This window comes from Poromitra crassiceps (assembly GCF_964638095.1).
Source record: "Poromitra crassiceps genome assembly, chromosome: 1".
Taxonomy (NCBI): Eukaryota; Metazoa; Chordata; class Actinopteri; order Beryciformes; family Melamphaidae; genus Poromitra; species Poromitra crassiceps.
The window spans coordinates 111,761,048-111,777,983 of record NC_139623.1 but is presented as its reverse complement, the minus strand read 5'-3'; the positions used below and the strand labels follow the sequence as shown (position 1 = coordinate 111,777,983).

The 16,936-nt window shown below is 47.3% G+C and overlaps 1 protein-coding gene across 1 annotated transcript in view; it reads right to left on the bottom strand.

Moving 5' to 3' along the window:
• Nucleotides 1–7,880: 7,880 nt before the first annotated feature.
• Nucleotides 7,881–16,936, bottom strand: part of cspg5a (chondroitin sulfate proteoglycan 5a) — a gene marked incomplete at both ends in the record, with an annotated part of 105,947 nt that continues 96,891 nt past the window's right edge. Inside the window, one exon of the mRNA XM_083632624.1 lies at nt 7,881–8,048. Within this exon, the coding sequence (XP_083488750.1) occupies nt 7,881–8,048 (168 nt within the window). The remainder of the gene's footprint in view (nt 8,049–16,936) is intronic.

Genomic DNA, 16,936 nt, shown 5'->3' with positions numbered 1-16,936 from the left:
GCCTCACTCTGGTGAATGTAACTGTAGAACATGCAGCCTAGCTCTGGTGAATGTAACTGTAGAACATGCAGCCTGGCTCTGGTGAATGTAACTGTAGAACATGCAGCCTGGCTCTGGTGAATGTAACTGCAGAACATGCAGCCTCACTCTGGTGAATGTAACTGCAGAACATGCAGTCTGGCTCTGGTGAATGTAACTGCAGAACATGCAGCCTAGCTCTGGTGAATGTAACTGCAGAACATGCAGCCTGGCTCTGGTGAATGTAACTGCAGAACATGCAGCCTAGCTCTGGTGAATGTAACTGCAGAACATGCAGCCTTACTCTGGTGAATGTAACTGCAGAACATGCAGTCTGGCTCTGGTGAATGTAACTGCAGAACATGCAGCCTAGCTCTGGTGAATGTAACTGCAGAACATGCAGCCTCACTCTGGTGAATGTAACTGCAGAACATGCAGTCTGGCTCTGGTGAATGTAACTGCAGAACATGCAGCCTGGCTCTGGTGAATGTAACTGCAGAACATGCAGCCTTACTCTGGTGAATGTAACTGCAGAACATGCAGTCTGGCTCTGGTGAATGTAACTGCAGAACATGCAGTCTGGCTCTGGTGAATGTAACTGCAGAACATGCAGCCTGGCTCTGGTGAATGTAACTGCAGAACATGCAGCCTTACTCTGGTGAATGTAACTGCAGAACATGCAGTCTGGCTCTGGTGAATGTAACTGCAGAACATGCAGCCTAGCTCTGGTGAATGTAACTGCAGAACATGCAGCCTCACTCTGGTGAATGTAACTGCAGAACATGCAGTCTGGCTCTGGTGAATGTAACTGCAGAACATGCAGCCTAGCTCTGGTGAATGTAACTGCAGAACATGCAGCCTTACTCTGGTGAATGTAACTGCAGAACATGCAGTCTGGCTCTGGTGAATGTAACTGCAGAACATGCAGCCTGGCTCTGGTGAATGTAACTGCAGAACATGCAGCCTGGCTCTGGTGAATGTAACTGCAGAACATGCAGCCTGGCTCTGGTGAATGTAACTGCAGAACATGCAGCCTGGCTCTGGTGAATGTAACTGTAGAACATGCAGCCTAGCTCTGGTGAATGTAATTGTAGAACATGCAGCCTCACTCTGGTGAATGTAACTGCAGAACATGCAGCCTAGCTCTGGTGAATGTAATTGTAGAACATGCAGCCTGGCTCTGGTGAATGTAACTGCAGAACATGCAGTCTGGCTCTGGTGAATGTAACTGCAGAACATGCAGCCTGGCTCTGGTGAATGTAACTGCAGAACATGCAGCCTGGCTCTGGTGAATGTAACTGCAGAACATGCAGCCTAGCTCTGGTGAATGTAATTGTAGAACATGCAGCCTGGCTCTGGTGAATGTAACTGCAGAACATGCAGCCTGGCTCTGGTGAATGTAACTGCAGAACATGCAGCCTGGCTCTGGTGAATGTAATTGTAGAACATGCAGCCTGGCTCTGGTGAATGTAATTGTAGAACATGCAGTCTGGCTCTGGTGAATGTAACTGCAGAACATGCAGCCTGGCTCTGGTGAATGTAACTGCAGAACATGCAGTCTGGCTCTGGTGAATGTAACTGCAGAACATGCAGTCTGGCTCTGGTGAATGTAACTGCAGAACATGCAGCCTGGCTCTGGTGAATGTAATTGTAGAACATGCAGTCTGGCTCTGGTGAATGTAACTGCAGAACATGCAGCCTGGCTCTGGTGAATGTAACTGCAGAACATGCAGCCTGGCTCTGGTGAATGTAACTGCAGAACATGCAGTCTGGCTCTGGTGAATGTAACTGCAGAACATGCAGTCTGGCTCTGGTGAATGTAACTGCAGAACATGCAGCCTGGCTCTGGTGAATGTAATTGTAGAACATGCAGTCTGGCTCTGGTGAATGTAACTGCAGAACATGCAGCCTGGCTCTGGTGAATGTAACTGCAGAACATGCAGCCTGGCTCTGGTGAATGTAACTGTAGAACATGCAGCCTAGCTCTGGTGAATGTAATTGTAGAACATGCAGCCTCACTCTGGTGAATGTAATTGTAGAACATGCAGCCTAGCTCTGGTGAATGTAATTGTAGAACATGCAGCCTGGCTCTGGTGAATGTAACTGCAGAACATGCAGTCTGGCTCTGGTGAATGTAACTGCAGAACATGCAGTCTGGCTCTGGTGAATGTAACTGCAGAACATGCAGCCTGGCTCTGGTGAATGTAACTGCAGAACATGCAGTCTGGCTCTGGTGAATGTAACTGCAGAACATGCAGCCTGGCTCTGGTGAATGTAACTGCAGAACATGCAGTCTGGCTCTGGTGAATGTAATTGTAGAACATGCAGCCTAGCTCTGGTGAATGTAACTGCAGAACATGCAGTCTGGCTCTCTGGCTCTGGTGAATGTAACTGCAGAACATGCAGCCTGGCTCTGGTGAATGTAACTGCAGAACATGCAGCCTGGCTCTGGTGAATGTAACTGCAGAACATGCAGCCTAGCTCTGGTGAATGTAACTGCAGAACATGCAGTCTGGCTCTGGTGAATGTAACTGCAGAACATGCAGCCTGGCTCTGGTGAATGTAACTGCAGAACATGCAGCCTAGCTCTGGTGAATGTAATTGTAGAACATGCAGCCTCACTCTGGTGAATGTAATTGTAGAACATGCAGCCTCACTCTGGTGAATGTAATTGTAGAACATGCAGTCTGGCTCTGGTGAATGTAACTGCAGAACATGCAGCCTCACTCTGGTGAATGTAATTGTAGAACATGCAGTCTGGCTCTGGTGAATGTAACTGCAGAACATGCAGCCTCACTCTGGTGAATGTAATTGTAGAACATGCAGTCTGGCTCTGGTGAATGTAACTGCAGAACATGCAGCCTGGCTCTGGTGAATGTAACTGCAGAACATGCAGCCTCACTCTGGTGAATGTAACTGCAGAACATGCAGCCTCACTCTGGTGAATGTAACTGTAGAACATGCAGCCTAGCTCTGGTGAATGTAATTGCAGAACATGCAGCCTCACTCTGGTGAATGTAATTGTAGAACATGCAGCCTAGCTCTGGTGAATGTAATTGCAGAACATGCAGCCTCACTCTGGTGAATGTAACTGCAGAACATGCAGCCTGGCTCTGGTGAATGTAACTGCAGAACATGCAGCCTCACTCTGGTGAATGTAACTGCAGAACATGCAGCCTGGCTCTGGTGAATGTAACTGCAGAACATGCAGCCTAGCTCTGGTGAATGTAATTGTAGAACATGCAGCCTCACTCTGGTGAATGTAATTGTAGAACATGCAGTCTGGCTCTGGTGAATGTAACTGCAGAACATGCAGCCTGGCTCTGGTGAATGTAATTGTAGAACATGCAGCCTCACTCTGGTGAATGTAATTGTAGAACATGCAGCCTAGCTCTGGTGAATGTAATTGTAGAACATGCAGCCTGGCTCTGGTGAATGTAATTGTAGAACATGCAGCCTCACTCTGGTGAATGTAATTGTAGAACATGCAGCCTAGCTCTGGTGAATGTAATTGTAGAACATGCAGCCTGGCTCTGGTGAATGTAATTGTAGAACATGCAGCCTGGCTCTGGTGAATGTAATTGTAGAACATGCAGCCTAGCTCTGGTGAATGTAATTGTAGAACATGCAGCCTGGCTCTGGTGAATGTAACTGCAGAACATGCAGCCTAGCTTTGATGAATGTAACTGCAGAACATGCAGTCTGGCTCTGGTGAATGTAACTGCAGAACATGCAGCCTAGCTCTGGTGAATGTAATTGTAGAACATGCAGCCTCACTCTGGTGAATGTAACTGCAGAACATGCAGCCTAGCTCTGGTGAATGTAATTGTAGAACATGCAGCCTGGCTCTGGTGAATGTAATTGTAGAACATGCAGCCTCACTCTGGTGAATGTAACTGCAGAACATGCAGCCTAGCTCTGGTGAATGTAATTGTAGAACATGCAGTCTGGCTCTGGTGAATGTAATTGTAGAACATGCAGCCTGGCTCTGGTGAATGTAATTGTAGAACATGCAGCCTGGCTCTGGTGAATGTAATTGTAGAACATGCAGTCTGGCTCTGGTGAATGTAATTGTAGAACATGCAGCCTCACTCTGGTGAATGTAATTGTAGAACATGCAGCCTAGCTCTGGTGAATGTAATTGTAGAACATGCAGCCTGGCTCTGGTGAATGTAACTGCAGAACATGCAGCCTAGCTTTGATGAATGTAACTGCAGAACATGCAGTCTGGCTCTGGTGAATGTAACTGCAGAACATGCAGCCTGGCTCTGGTGAATGTAACTGCAGAACATGCAGCCTGGCTCTGGTGAATGTAACTGCAGAACATGCAGCCTAGCTTTGGTGAATGTAACTGCAGAACATGCAGCCTAGCTCTGGTGAATGTAATTGTAGAACATGCAGCCTCACTCTGGTGAATGTAACTGCAGAACATGCAGCCTAGCTCTGGTGAATGTAATTGTAGAACATGCAGCCTGGCTCTGGTGAATGTAACTGCAGAACATGCAGCCTGGCTCTGGTGAATGTAACTGCAGAACATGCAGCCTAGCTCTGGTGAATGTAACTGCAGAACATGCAGTCTGGCTCTGGTGAATGTAACTGCAGAACATGCAGTCTGGCTCTGGTGAATGTAACTGCAGAACATGCAGCCTAGCTCTGGTGAATGTAACTGTAGAACATGCAGTCTGGCTCTGGTGAATGTAACTGCAGAACATGCAGCCTGGCTCTGGTGAATGTAACTGCAGAACATGCAGTCTGGCTCTGGTGAATGTAACTGCAGAACATGCAGCCTAGCTCTGGTGAATGTAACTGCAGAACATGCAGTCTGGCTCTGGTGAATGTAACTGCAGAACATGCAGCCTAGCTCTGGTGAATGTAATTGTAGAACATGCAGCCTGGCTCTGGTGAATGTAATTGTAGAACATGCAGCCTGGCTCTGGTGAATGTAATTGTAGAACATGCAGTCTGGCTCTGGTGAATGTAACTGTAGAACATGCAGCCTGGCTCTGGTGAATGTAACTGCAGAACATGCAGTCTGGCTCTGGTGAATGTAACTGCAGAACATGCAGTCTGGCTCTGGTGAATGTAACTGCAGAACATGCAGTCTGGCTCTGGTGAATGTAACTGCAGAACATGCAGTCTGGCTCTGGTGAATGTAACTGCAGAACATGCAGCCTGGCTCTGGTGAATGTAACTCACTGTAGAACATGCAGCCTGGCTCTGGTGAATGTAACTGTAGAACATGCAGCCTGGCTCTGGGGTGAATGTAACTGTAGATGTATTAGAAGTCTGTTTGACTGTGGTATTCCTGCTCTGGATGATGCCCAGGCGCGGACTGCATAATCGGGCACGTCGGGCAAATGCCCGGTGGCCTGGCCTGGCCTGAAAAAACAAAACAAAACCTACTGGTTTACTAGTGGTTTTACTACTTTATTCAGGGTTAAAGTGGGTGCATCTCATTGTAAAATTGGACTCGGCCGAAATTGGGCTTCAAACGGCCGAAATTGGGCTTCAAACGGCCCAAATCTGGCTACAAACGACCCAAATTGGGCTTCAAACGGCCCAAATCTGGCTTCAAATGGCCCAAATTGGGCTTCAAACGGCCCAAATTGGGCTTCAAACGGCCCAAATCTTTTGCCGCCGCCCTTCGGACGCCGGCACGCGCGTCGGCCCATATCAGCCTGGCCTGCTTGGTATCTAATGCCCGGCCTGAATTAGGATCCCAGTCCGCCCCTGATGATGCCCTAGGCCTAGGCGACACTTGGTGCTCTACACTCAGTGCGTTGTGCGCATGTAGGGAGCGGCGGCCCTGAGAAAGAGACTGAAAATAATCATAATAATTGTTGTGACTTTGTACCTACCTATGTCTTGTAATGGAGCCCCCAGCATAATAATTTCACACGTGCATAATTGTACAACGGAGTGACAATATATTGAATCTTGAAAGAGAGAGACCGGTAAAGCTACGTTCAATGACCAAATAATAAGAGTTCCGGTTTGGACGTTTAGCCTTCAAAACAAAAGCGGCCGCTATGCAACCACATACTATTTTTAGCAATTTCGGCTCAAATAAGCCCATACAGTGACAAAAATGTAAACAGGAAGTCGACAACCGGCAACCGCTGAGAATCATGGGAAACGTAAGTTTCAACACCCTTCAATACACACGGGAAACACATGTATTGAAGGGTGTGTGAGCAGGGAAACACATGTATTGAAGGGTGTGTGAGCAGGGAAACACATGTATTGAAGGGTGTGTGAGCAGGGAAACACATGTATTGAAGGGTGTGTGAGCAGGGAAACACATGTATTGAAGGGTGTGTGAGCAGGGAAACACATGTATTGAAGGGTGTGTGAGCTGTGTTGACAGCAGGAGAGACAGGATGCAGGAAGACACAGGATCCACTGAGCTCATGTTAAAAAGGTTTATTTCAACAACTATCTGAATCTCAGTTTTTTTCTTTGTTCCAAGTCCCAGAAAAGTACAAAATAAAACAAGTACATCAAAGGATTAGAAATCACATCAATGAAAACCAAGACACATTGTGTTGCTTCTTTAAAATCAATCCAAGCTAATTTTTTGTTCCAATATTTATACATACTCACTGGATTAGTCAGACAAACATCAAAAACCTCTCAGTAGCTTTATCTTATCTTATCTTATCTTATCTTTTTTCTTTTTTTTACAATGACGTTTAACTTATTTTTTAAACTTCTGTATGATTTTTACAAAATACACCAATGCAGGCAGGGGAGTGTGTGTGTGTGTGTGTGTGTGTGTGTGTGTGTGTGTGTGTGTGTGTGTGTGTGTGTGTGTGCGTGTGTGTGTGTGTGTGTGTGTGTGTGTGTGTGTGTGTGTGTGTGTGTATGTGTATACAGCTGTCTTCAAGTATAGCCCCTTTCACACACACAGCCTTTTCCAAAGGCCAGTATATTAGTGTTGTCAATTTCCCAGCTCAAGAGGTTGTGAACGTAAGTAATGTCCCATATCGACTATGTGTGAAAGGTGCCAGGACATTGACGGCACAAGCACAACCATGTATTTTCTTTTCACAAACACAGATTAAAAAATGTATTTCTGACAATAAAAATAATAATAAATAAAGAAAACTACAATGAGAGAAGGAGAGGGAGAGAGAGAGAGAGAGAGAGAGAGAGAGAGGTGCTGCTCAACTCGGTAATGAACTTGTTCAAATAGCATTTTGCTAATCCATCCTCTTGTGGAATAATTTCACCTTCCTGTGAGCTGAGAAAGCTCTCAACACGTGGACAATACAATATTGTGCACATTAGATACATTAGACAGAATTAGACCTATCGTGCATGATCAATCAACACGTTATTATTAACGAGTATGATTTTTCTCTTTTTTTTCTTTTTCTGAAAAGAAAATAGAATGACAAAAAAGTGTGAAAGGGGCTTAAGTTTTCTTTTCTTTTATTGTTAATGTATGCTGCGTGTGTGTGTGTGTGTGTGTGTGTGTGTGTGTGTGTGTGTGTGTGTGTGTGTGTGTGTGTGTGTGTGTGTGTGTGTGTGTGTGCAGGTAAGGGGGGCAGGGGAGAGTAGAGTGACAGCAACAAGGGGGCAGGGCTGCGAGGCAGGGGCGTGAGTGGATGTCAAGGGCTTGCAAGGCGACAGCGGGACGGGCGCGGGGCTTTACTCTCAGCGGGGGGTGTGGTGGTGTACAGTTTTTTGCAGCAGCCTGAGCCGCTTGGTGGCAGTGTTGCCTGTTGGCAGACGGTTGTAGACTGGGTTGGTTTGTTGGCTGGTAGATTGGCAGGTCGGTTGGTCAGTTGCCTGGTTGTTTGGGTGTGGCGTGGCCGGGTCGTTTTGGTGGTGGTGGTGGTGGTTGTTGTTGTGTTGTTTCACATCATGTTGTTCTGCAGTGAGTTCACCTCCGAGGAGTTCTCCTCACCCAGCACCTTGTGGTTCTCATGTTTGGGGGTCAGGGAGTTGTGGATGTTCAGGGACTCGTCCTCCTTGGGCGGGGCTTTCACCGGGTCCTCCAGCTTGTTCTGGGAATTAGGATCGTCCTACCCAGGGGGGGAGGGAGGGGGTAGGGGTAGAAAGCACAGTTAGAACCCACTGATGACCATGCCATGTTCCGGTCGGCTCTTGGGGAACTTTGCTTTTAGTGACACTTTCAGTTCTCTTGTGGCTGCTGTGTCAAATTTCCAATTGAGCCACCAGGACTGGATTTCCCTAACATTGGTGACTCGATACACTCTTTTCACAAACATGGCTGCCGTACTTCTGCTTAATCTTTGTAGGGTAGAGATTGATTCTCATAATTAATGCCAACAATGTTAAAATGCCAACGCTCCGTCTTATCTGACAGAAATGACACAAGTGATAAATTATTTTGTTTCAACATAGCTTACAGTGGCAGCCACTCCCAGCCGGATCGCAGCCAGCTGCCATGCAAATAACAACTTTGTTGCACCATAAGGGGCATTGCTTTAGGAAACTAATGATATCTATATTGTTTATTAAGAGGTTGACGTTTCCATCTTATCTTAGTTTAATCTGCCAAGGACCTGCCATGGATCCTCCGCCAATTCAAGGTGGCTGCATCTGTATAACACAATACAGCTGTTGTTGTCACTGTCATATCTTTCAGTTTCTGATGTCAGGTGGGTGCACACAAAAGTGATTTCATTGAGGGCCACAAAGTGAAATTACCCGTTAGCCTTTTGTGACCCGCAATCAAATCTCTTTTCTTTCTTGCAGCCATCTGACAACAGAAATAGAAAGTCAGCAGCTGTGCTGTGTTATGTGCTTATGTTGAAACTACAAAATAAGTGATGCAGTGATTGATCACAGACAGTCTGAAGCTTCTTAACACTGCTGGCAATGCTGAGAACCAATCTACAATGACAAAACAGAAGTATATATCCACCACGAAGAGTGTATTCACTAACAGAAACAGATGCAAACTTACATGTGCTTTTGGGAATTTCTTTAGATGCGTCTCCGCTTTAATTCACTACAGCACATTTCCACATTTCCCTCTTAGGCCTATTACCAATATGCAATACATCGCTCCAATATACCATCAAATTTAGTGTTTTTTCCCCCAAATCAGATTACAGTGACTGGAAGCCAAACTCATTTCAATAACGGCCGTTGTTCCCTTCTGGAGTATTAGGCTGCTCAACTGATAACCATCATGCTTGGCTGGTCTGGCGTGTTGTGTTTGGTTGAGGAGACGCCGGGGTGAGCTGCATGAGCGACACTGAGACCCTCCCCCACCCCTTCTCCCACCCATCAGGCAAACCAGGAAGCACATGCACATACACATGCAAGACCCCTCCCCCCTTTTCCCCATCCCAAACCCTTACAATACACCCCTTATAATCGCTCATGCAGCCCGCTCCTCCTCCTCGTTTCTTCCCCCAGTCTTTGTCCCCTATTGTAAAAATTCAAAAACAATAACTGCCACAAACACACACAGTCTGGGTGTGGGTACCACCGTCACACATACACCACAAACACACACAGTCTGGGTGTGGGTACCACCGTCACACATACACCACAAACACACACAGTCTGGGTGTGGGTACCACCGTTACACATACACCACAAACACACACAGTCTGGGTGTGGGTACCACCGTCACACATACACCACACACACACAGTCTGGGTGTGGGTACCACCGTCACACATAACCCACAAACACACACAGTCTGGGTGTGGGTACCACCGTCACACATACACCACACACACACAGTCTGGGTGTGGGTACCACCGTCACACATACACCACAAACACACACAGTCTGGGTGTGGGTACCACCGTCACACAAACACACACAGTGTGGGTGTGGGTACCACCGTCACACATACACCAAGCAGCAGTCGCTGCACAAAACAAAACAAAACAAGACAAAAACTGCAGTTTCGCTTCAATTGATCTCAACTTAATTAAGGTCAGGGGGAAAACATTGATTGTGGATTGTCCATTTTGGCTCGTTTTCTTCTCCACCCTTTTATCCCCATTAATATTGCATGGCACCATCGATCCTGCTGCACACAGAGGCATCCTGGGGCCACCATCTGCGCCTGACTGGCAATCTCTCTAATACACACACACACACACACACACACACACACACACACACACACACACACACACGGACAGATACAAACAAGTGCGGGCACACAAACACGCGCATGGGGAACGCTAAGATAGACACATTCATAGACACGCACACAGACACAGACACACAGGTTGGCAAGCTCACTGGCTGTCACGCACACATTATGTGTGCGCACAGTGTGTACGTACGTACACACACACACACACACACACACACAAACACGCACACACACACAAACAGATACAAAGATTCCAGACCCGGAGGGCAGTGCCATCTACAAACACTGAATTGAATATTTGCTTTTTTTTTTGTCAATGGCACTTTTTAAAGGGAAGAGGGGTGAGAGCATTTACCCATTTGGCTGTTGGCCTAGATAGTAACTTCAGGCAGGACGTGTGGATACGCCACTTCCATGGTTACGGTCCTCCCGTCAGCATGAAACTGGAAAATGTTGCGTTTTTGGTTGTTGGTTTTCATTGTTGTGTATGGGGGAGCAGGGGGGTGGGGGGCACAGAGTCACGGGACTTTAGAGTGAGGGTCGTTTTTGGGGGAGTGGGGGACAGAGATAAACAGGGTTTTGATGATGATGATGATGATGATGAAGGCACATGGACAGTTCCTATCATCCTGTTGTCTGCAGTGGAAGGTTTATTTGTTTAAAAAGGAGCTCCGTGGGGTATTTTAACATTAATAAATCATTACCTTTTAGTATTACATTACTATCATTAAAACAAAACAAAAATGTTTTTGCCTTATATAAAGATGTGGAAGAGATATATTGATGATGTCTGTTTGCTCTGGACTGGGGATGAAATGACATTGTTACAGTTTTTTTCCTCTCTTAATGTTCAAACTGAACACCTTAAATTCACTATAGAGTACGATCAATACCAAGTGAATTTTTGGGACATTAAGATAATTAAGGGAGATGGAATATTCCAAACAGACCTGTACAGAAAAAGCTGTCAAAGAAACTCGTTACACAGAGGAGACTCGTTTCACCCTAACCCTCTAAAAAACACTTTACCTATCAGTCAATTCCATAGGATCAGGAGAATATGCAGCACAGCGGCCTCCTTCCAGAAGCAGAGTAACACACACAAAAAAAGTCATAGAGAAAGCAGCCCACAAAGTCTCTTCCAAAACTCAAGAAGAGTGCCTGCGTTCTACTCAAAGAAAGAACACACAACAACCTATTCAGTGTATCATACAATACCCGCGCCTCTGGGAAAACACCTTGAGAAAATAATAAAGAGGCATTGGCACCTTTTGAGTACAGATCCCACTTTGGGAGAAATATTTAAAACCAGCCCTCGGATAGTATATCAAAGACCACCAAACATCCGAGACCAATTGGTACACTCACATCTACCTCCTAACAAACCCCATACGTTTTTGGATGACCTTCCTGATGGAAACCGACGCTGTGGAACATGTGCACAATGCCACTTTACAACTAAATGCATGTTCTTCCACCATCCATCTACAGGAAAGAAAATTAGCATAAAAGGAAAAATATCATGCACAACTACTAACGTCACCTATATGCTGAAATGTCCATGTGGAAAAGCGTATGTGGGTAAAACAACACGACCACTGAAAACACACATAGCAGAGCATCGTAGCACAATAAGAAACTACGATGAAAAAAGTCCAGTGGCAGTACATTTTAAAAATGCACACCACAACGTCGCTTCACTCAGATATGTAGGCATAGAACAAGTCAATGTTCCAAGACGTGGGGGTAACATCAAAAAACTCTTACTAAAGAGAGAGCTGTGGTGGATCCACTTTCTGAACACCATGGCACCTCTTATTAAAGAGAGAGCTGTGGTGGATCCACTTTCTGAACACCATGGCACCCATTGGACTCAATGAAGAGTTTGATATCAGACCTTTACCTGTGAGGGGCCTCTGTGCTGCATATTTCATATTCTCATGTTCTCCTATTCCTTGTTCTTATTTCTTTGTTGTTGCTTTTCCTGGAGAAAGAATTGGACTCAGGGATATAGAGTCTTAAAAATATTCTTAAAAATGTCCTTGTACCTGTATACTCTAGTACTTTTGAAATTTTGAAACTGTCATTGTCAAGAAAAAGAAAAAACACCGAATGTATTTGATGTGTCTTGCCTTAGTATACTAACAAGTATTGACTAATTGAATTATCTGATACATATATACATTCTTGATATGTACACCTTTTCGTTATACTTCGAAATTTGTTCTTAGATAGCACTTCCTCTTTAAAGTGAGCCTGGGTCTACCTCCAAGCCAGTAGGCGGTGGTATCTACCCATGTACCTGTACCTATAAAAACACTTCCTGAAATGTATGTGCTTCACATGACACTGACGAAGATCCAGATTGGATCGAAACTGTTTGTCTCTGTCTAAATTAAATGTTGTCCACGGGAGCAAAAAAGAAACTGTGTCGCGAGCCCTTTTTCTAGTTTGGTTTTCCTTGCATTACAGACACAACATATGCCAAGCTACTCCCTGCAGCGCACCAACTGGAACATGTCTATTTTCTCAAAATTGACCCCTATAAAACCATCCATTGCACCTGAAGACGTCATGGCATCTGGCTTAAGACGCAGCCACCCGCTTCCCCCGTGACCACCACGTCACATCCGCGCCATATTGCCTAGATCGTCACTCAAAACGTCCAGCAACCTGATGTTCCGAAGAAAGCAGCAAGGGTAGATGTGTGAGATTCCTCGTTCTCACTCGTAAAACCTGGGTTGTAGGACAACCCCAACATTTTACTTTGTTTTGAACTTCAGAATCTCACACTATGCCAATTATCCAACCAACCTTGCTGCAAGGAAGCACCTCGTGTGACCCTGAGACCCGAGGCTGGCAACGGAGCACATGGCCTCAGCCCATGGCAATCCATAGGCATAAGAGTGACTTAAGGAACTACCTACCGCCTGGTGGCTGACAACACAGCGTGCGCAAAGGGCGCACTGGCCACATCAAGGCTATAGAACCTAACAAAGGTGTGGTGGGTAGACCATGAGGCAGCCTTCCCCATGGCAGAGTAGGCCAAAGCAATGGCCTCCACTCTCCAGTGCGACAAGCGCTCCTTGGACAGAGCCCCAGCCAGGGCCGTGGCATAATGCAAAGCAGTAACTGGTTACAGGTGTGCAGCGTGCGTGTCCTGTCCACGTAGGCCAGGATCGCCCGCACCAGGCAAAGCGTGTTCAAGCACCGCTCCTCCTCCGAGCTGAAAGGAGGGGGACAAAAGGCAGCCAGGTCCACGACCATAGATCTGAAGCTGGCGTTGATATTCTTAGGCTGGTAGGCGGGGTTGGGCCGAAGAGTAACCCTCTGCTCGTCATCAGCAAATACCAAGAAAGACTGCTGCGCATTCAGCAGCCTCCTCTTCTCAGGCTCGGTGAACTGAGTGAGGTTTAGCCAGAGGGTGGTGGTGGGTGACGACCGAGAAGGCCATGACCTTCCCGGTGTTCAACGGCACGCATTCCACCATGCGCAGGGCATAGTCTGTGACCATATTCAGCTCCGTATAGGCCTCCGGAGTGGCGGCACCCTGCAGGTCTGCTAGCAGGGCCGCCTGGTAGCCCTGGAGGATGGCCAAATTGTTGGCCATTGCTGCCACCTGGTCGGATGCCAGATACGACTTCTCGGCCAGCTTGGCAGTCGTCTGGCGCCATGGAGGGAAGCTGAGGCCTGGTGGAGGAAGGTGACAAGTGGGCCACCAACGTATCCTCCAGTGGTGGCAGCCCAGGTCGGGCTTGCCATCCAACGCCGACCACACGGCGAACCCCTGGGAAGGGGCCCTGGCCTCTTGTGGGTGTGTCCCATACATCCGGGCCCAGGGGCATGTGACGTTGAGGTTGGCCGGAGGGAAAAAATGCCCATGCAACAGGGAGCTCGCGGGGGAGAGGGGCCTTGGCCCAGTGATGCCCAACTTCTCCACAGCCCTGGCCATCACCTCTCTGAACTGCCTATGGTAAGGCTCGCTAGCAGAGGCGCGGGCCTCCTCCCTGGCCGCTTCGGCCGGAGTGGGCTCTGGCTCCCACATGCCCTCGTGGTCCTCCTCGTCACTCAGCTGGACCTGTACGATGAGGTCCTCACGATCATAGATGTGATCGTACTCCAGGCTGCCCGTGTCCGCCTCATCTGGCATCGAGGAGTCGCCCCACTGTGTTGGGCGAGATTCCAGCAAGCCCTGAGAGGCAGCGTGGCCCCCGAGCCTAGTCAGGCGGGGAGCAACATGCTCCGTGGCCTGAGTGAGGGCTCGACCTACGGTGGGCATGCCACTGGGAGGCATCTCCCCACGAACGGCAGCGGCCCGGTGGTGGCGCGCCGACACAGGTCGTGCGAGTCGTCCGTAGCCATCTCAGCTCGGCATCGGCTGCACTGACGGAACGGCGCGTTCGTGTCCATAGCTGGGCGAGGCGGGTCCGTGGACACAGCCTGACTAGCAAGGACGAAGGAAAAAGCCATGAACGGGTTGGCTAACAATAGAGCCTAGTGAATCAGGCTAACAAGCTATGGTGCAGAGCAACAGTACAAGCTAGCGCTAAGCAGGCAAGTCGCTAAGCTAGCTAATGACACGAGCCCAGCCGGGGGAAAGCAAGTTAGCTTAGGCTAGCTTAACTCAACTAGCTAACACCTAGCCACAAGCTAAGAGCTGGCTAAGAGCTAACTGTCAGCCAGCAAGGGTCAAGAGATAGACATGTCTCAAAGGGTTGCTGGAAAAGAGTAGAGTGACGATCAGGGGCCGGTTGCACCAACTGGTCTTACGACTGGTCTTAAGCTAAGTTGGTCGTAACTTTACGACCTAACAGCTACGCCGGTTGCACCAAGACGGCAAGCCTTCTTTTCACTATGACCAGGCGTAAGAGTTACGCCTGGTCAGGAGGAGGCGTAGAGCCTGCCTGTAACAGAGATCTCCGCGGAGACCTTTTTGACCGTCATCGTCGTAACACAGCCAGTTCTCCGTCTTTGAAGCACGATGTTAAGATTATAACTAACTAGTTGTGTGGCTTAGCCTTCCCAAATGTTGTCGTTAATTTTTTTAGAATTTAATACATAGAATTGGGAACGTTACATTCAATTTCATTCAGACTGCCTGATACTAATCGCCGCCGCCATTTTCCCCAGGGGCTTCTACAGGAGGAGGGGGGTGGGAGGAGGGAGGGTGTAGTGACGCACATACAGTAGTGGGTGACGGCGCGAGGCACATTTGTGGGCCAATCGGAGGGCATTCCCCGACAATTCACATGAACGCGCATTGCTACGACCAGTGTAGTTAAGACCAGACGTAAGCCGTGTTGGTGCAACAGGCGTAAATCCACTCTAAAGACTGGTCTTAACTAAGACCGACGTAGGAGTTACGACCAGGCATAGTTAAGACCACTTGGTGCAACCGGCCCCTGGGCAATATGGCACGGACGTGACGTGGTGGTCACGGGGCGGAGCGGGTGGCCGCGTTATAAGCCAGAGGCCATGATGCCTTCAGGCGCAATGGATGGTTTTATAGGGGTCAATTGTGAGAAAATAGACATGTTCCAGTTGGTGCGCTGCAGAGAGCAGCTTGGCATAGTGTCAGATTCCGAAGTTTGAAACGAAGTAAAACCATGGATGTGACATAGAGGTCAAAAGTAATTTCCACCGTGATTTCATTTGTTTACGATAATTATAGGAAAGGTATCACAATTCATTTGACACACTATCCTGTGTATTTGCCTCTGTCTGGATGAAAGGTTGAATTGAAGTGAAGGCAGGTGGTTTAGTGGTTTTCTCTGCTGGGAGCCCAGTGTGTTTCACATTACAGTCATAGGTGTTTGTGAGTGTCGGTGCACCTGTGTGTCTGCATTAAGTATTTTTTTCCATAATAAACCAAATCTTTACACAACTGACATGAGTTTTGTACTAATTACTGTGCTTTACAGGGATGTAGTGGAAGGTAAATACAATAAACTTAGTCTACCCAAGTTCTCATGTGTCGTGCACCTGTGTGTGTGTGTGTGTGTGTGTGTGTGTGTGTGTGTGTATGTGTGTGTGTGTGTGTGTGTGTGTGTGTGTGTGTGTGTGTGTGTGTGTGTGTGTGTGTGTGTGTGTGTGTGTGCTAGCGTTATTGGTATTCGTCATCGGTATGCTTGTGCACATACACTTTAGATTATAATATTTGTAGAGTATGTGTAGGCAGGTCTATGCATCTGCATGTGTGTGTGTGGATGTGGGCAGGTGTGTGTGTGTATGTGTGTGTGTGTTTGTTTGCCTACATGTGTCAAGAGACTCACTCTATGCCTGCCTAAGTGTGTGTGTGTGTGTGTGTGTGTGTGTGTCTGTGCAAGCGTTATTGCTAGTCATTGGTATGCTTGTGCTCATACACTTTAGATTATATTTGTATGTGTGTAGGCCTAAGTGTACGTCTGAATGTGTGTGTGGATGTGGGCAGGTGTGTGTTTGTTTGCCTACATGTGTCAAGTGACTCAGACTATACTGTATGCCTGCCTACGTGTGTGTGTCTGTGTGTGTGTGTGTGTGTGTGTGTATGTGTGTGTGCGTGTGTGTGTGTGTGTGTGTGTGTGTGTGCGTGTGTGCTTGTGTTGTGTATTAATTGACCGGCTCTGTGGCTGTCTGTGTATGTGTACCTGGATTCTTCAGAGCAGCTGGTATTTTGTACTGTCAGTGTATAACGAATGATCTGGACCTATTCAAATTAAAGGGAAGATGTACTAATTGATGAATACATAATTCTGCTGTATGTCTTGCAGCTTTTGAAGTCGAGGTCAATTCAGTTGTGATCAGTCAGTATGTGAGCTGATCCAGTTGATGGAAATGAAATCC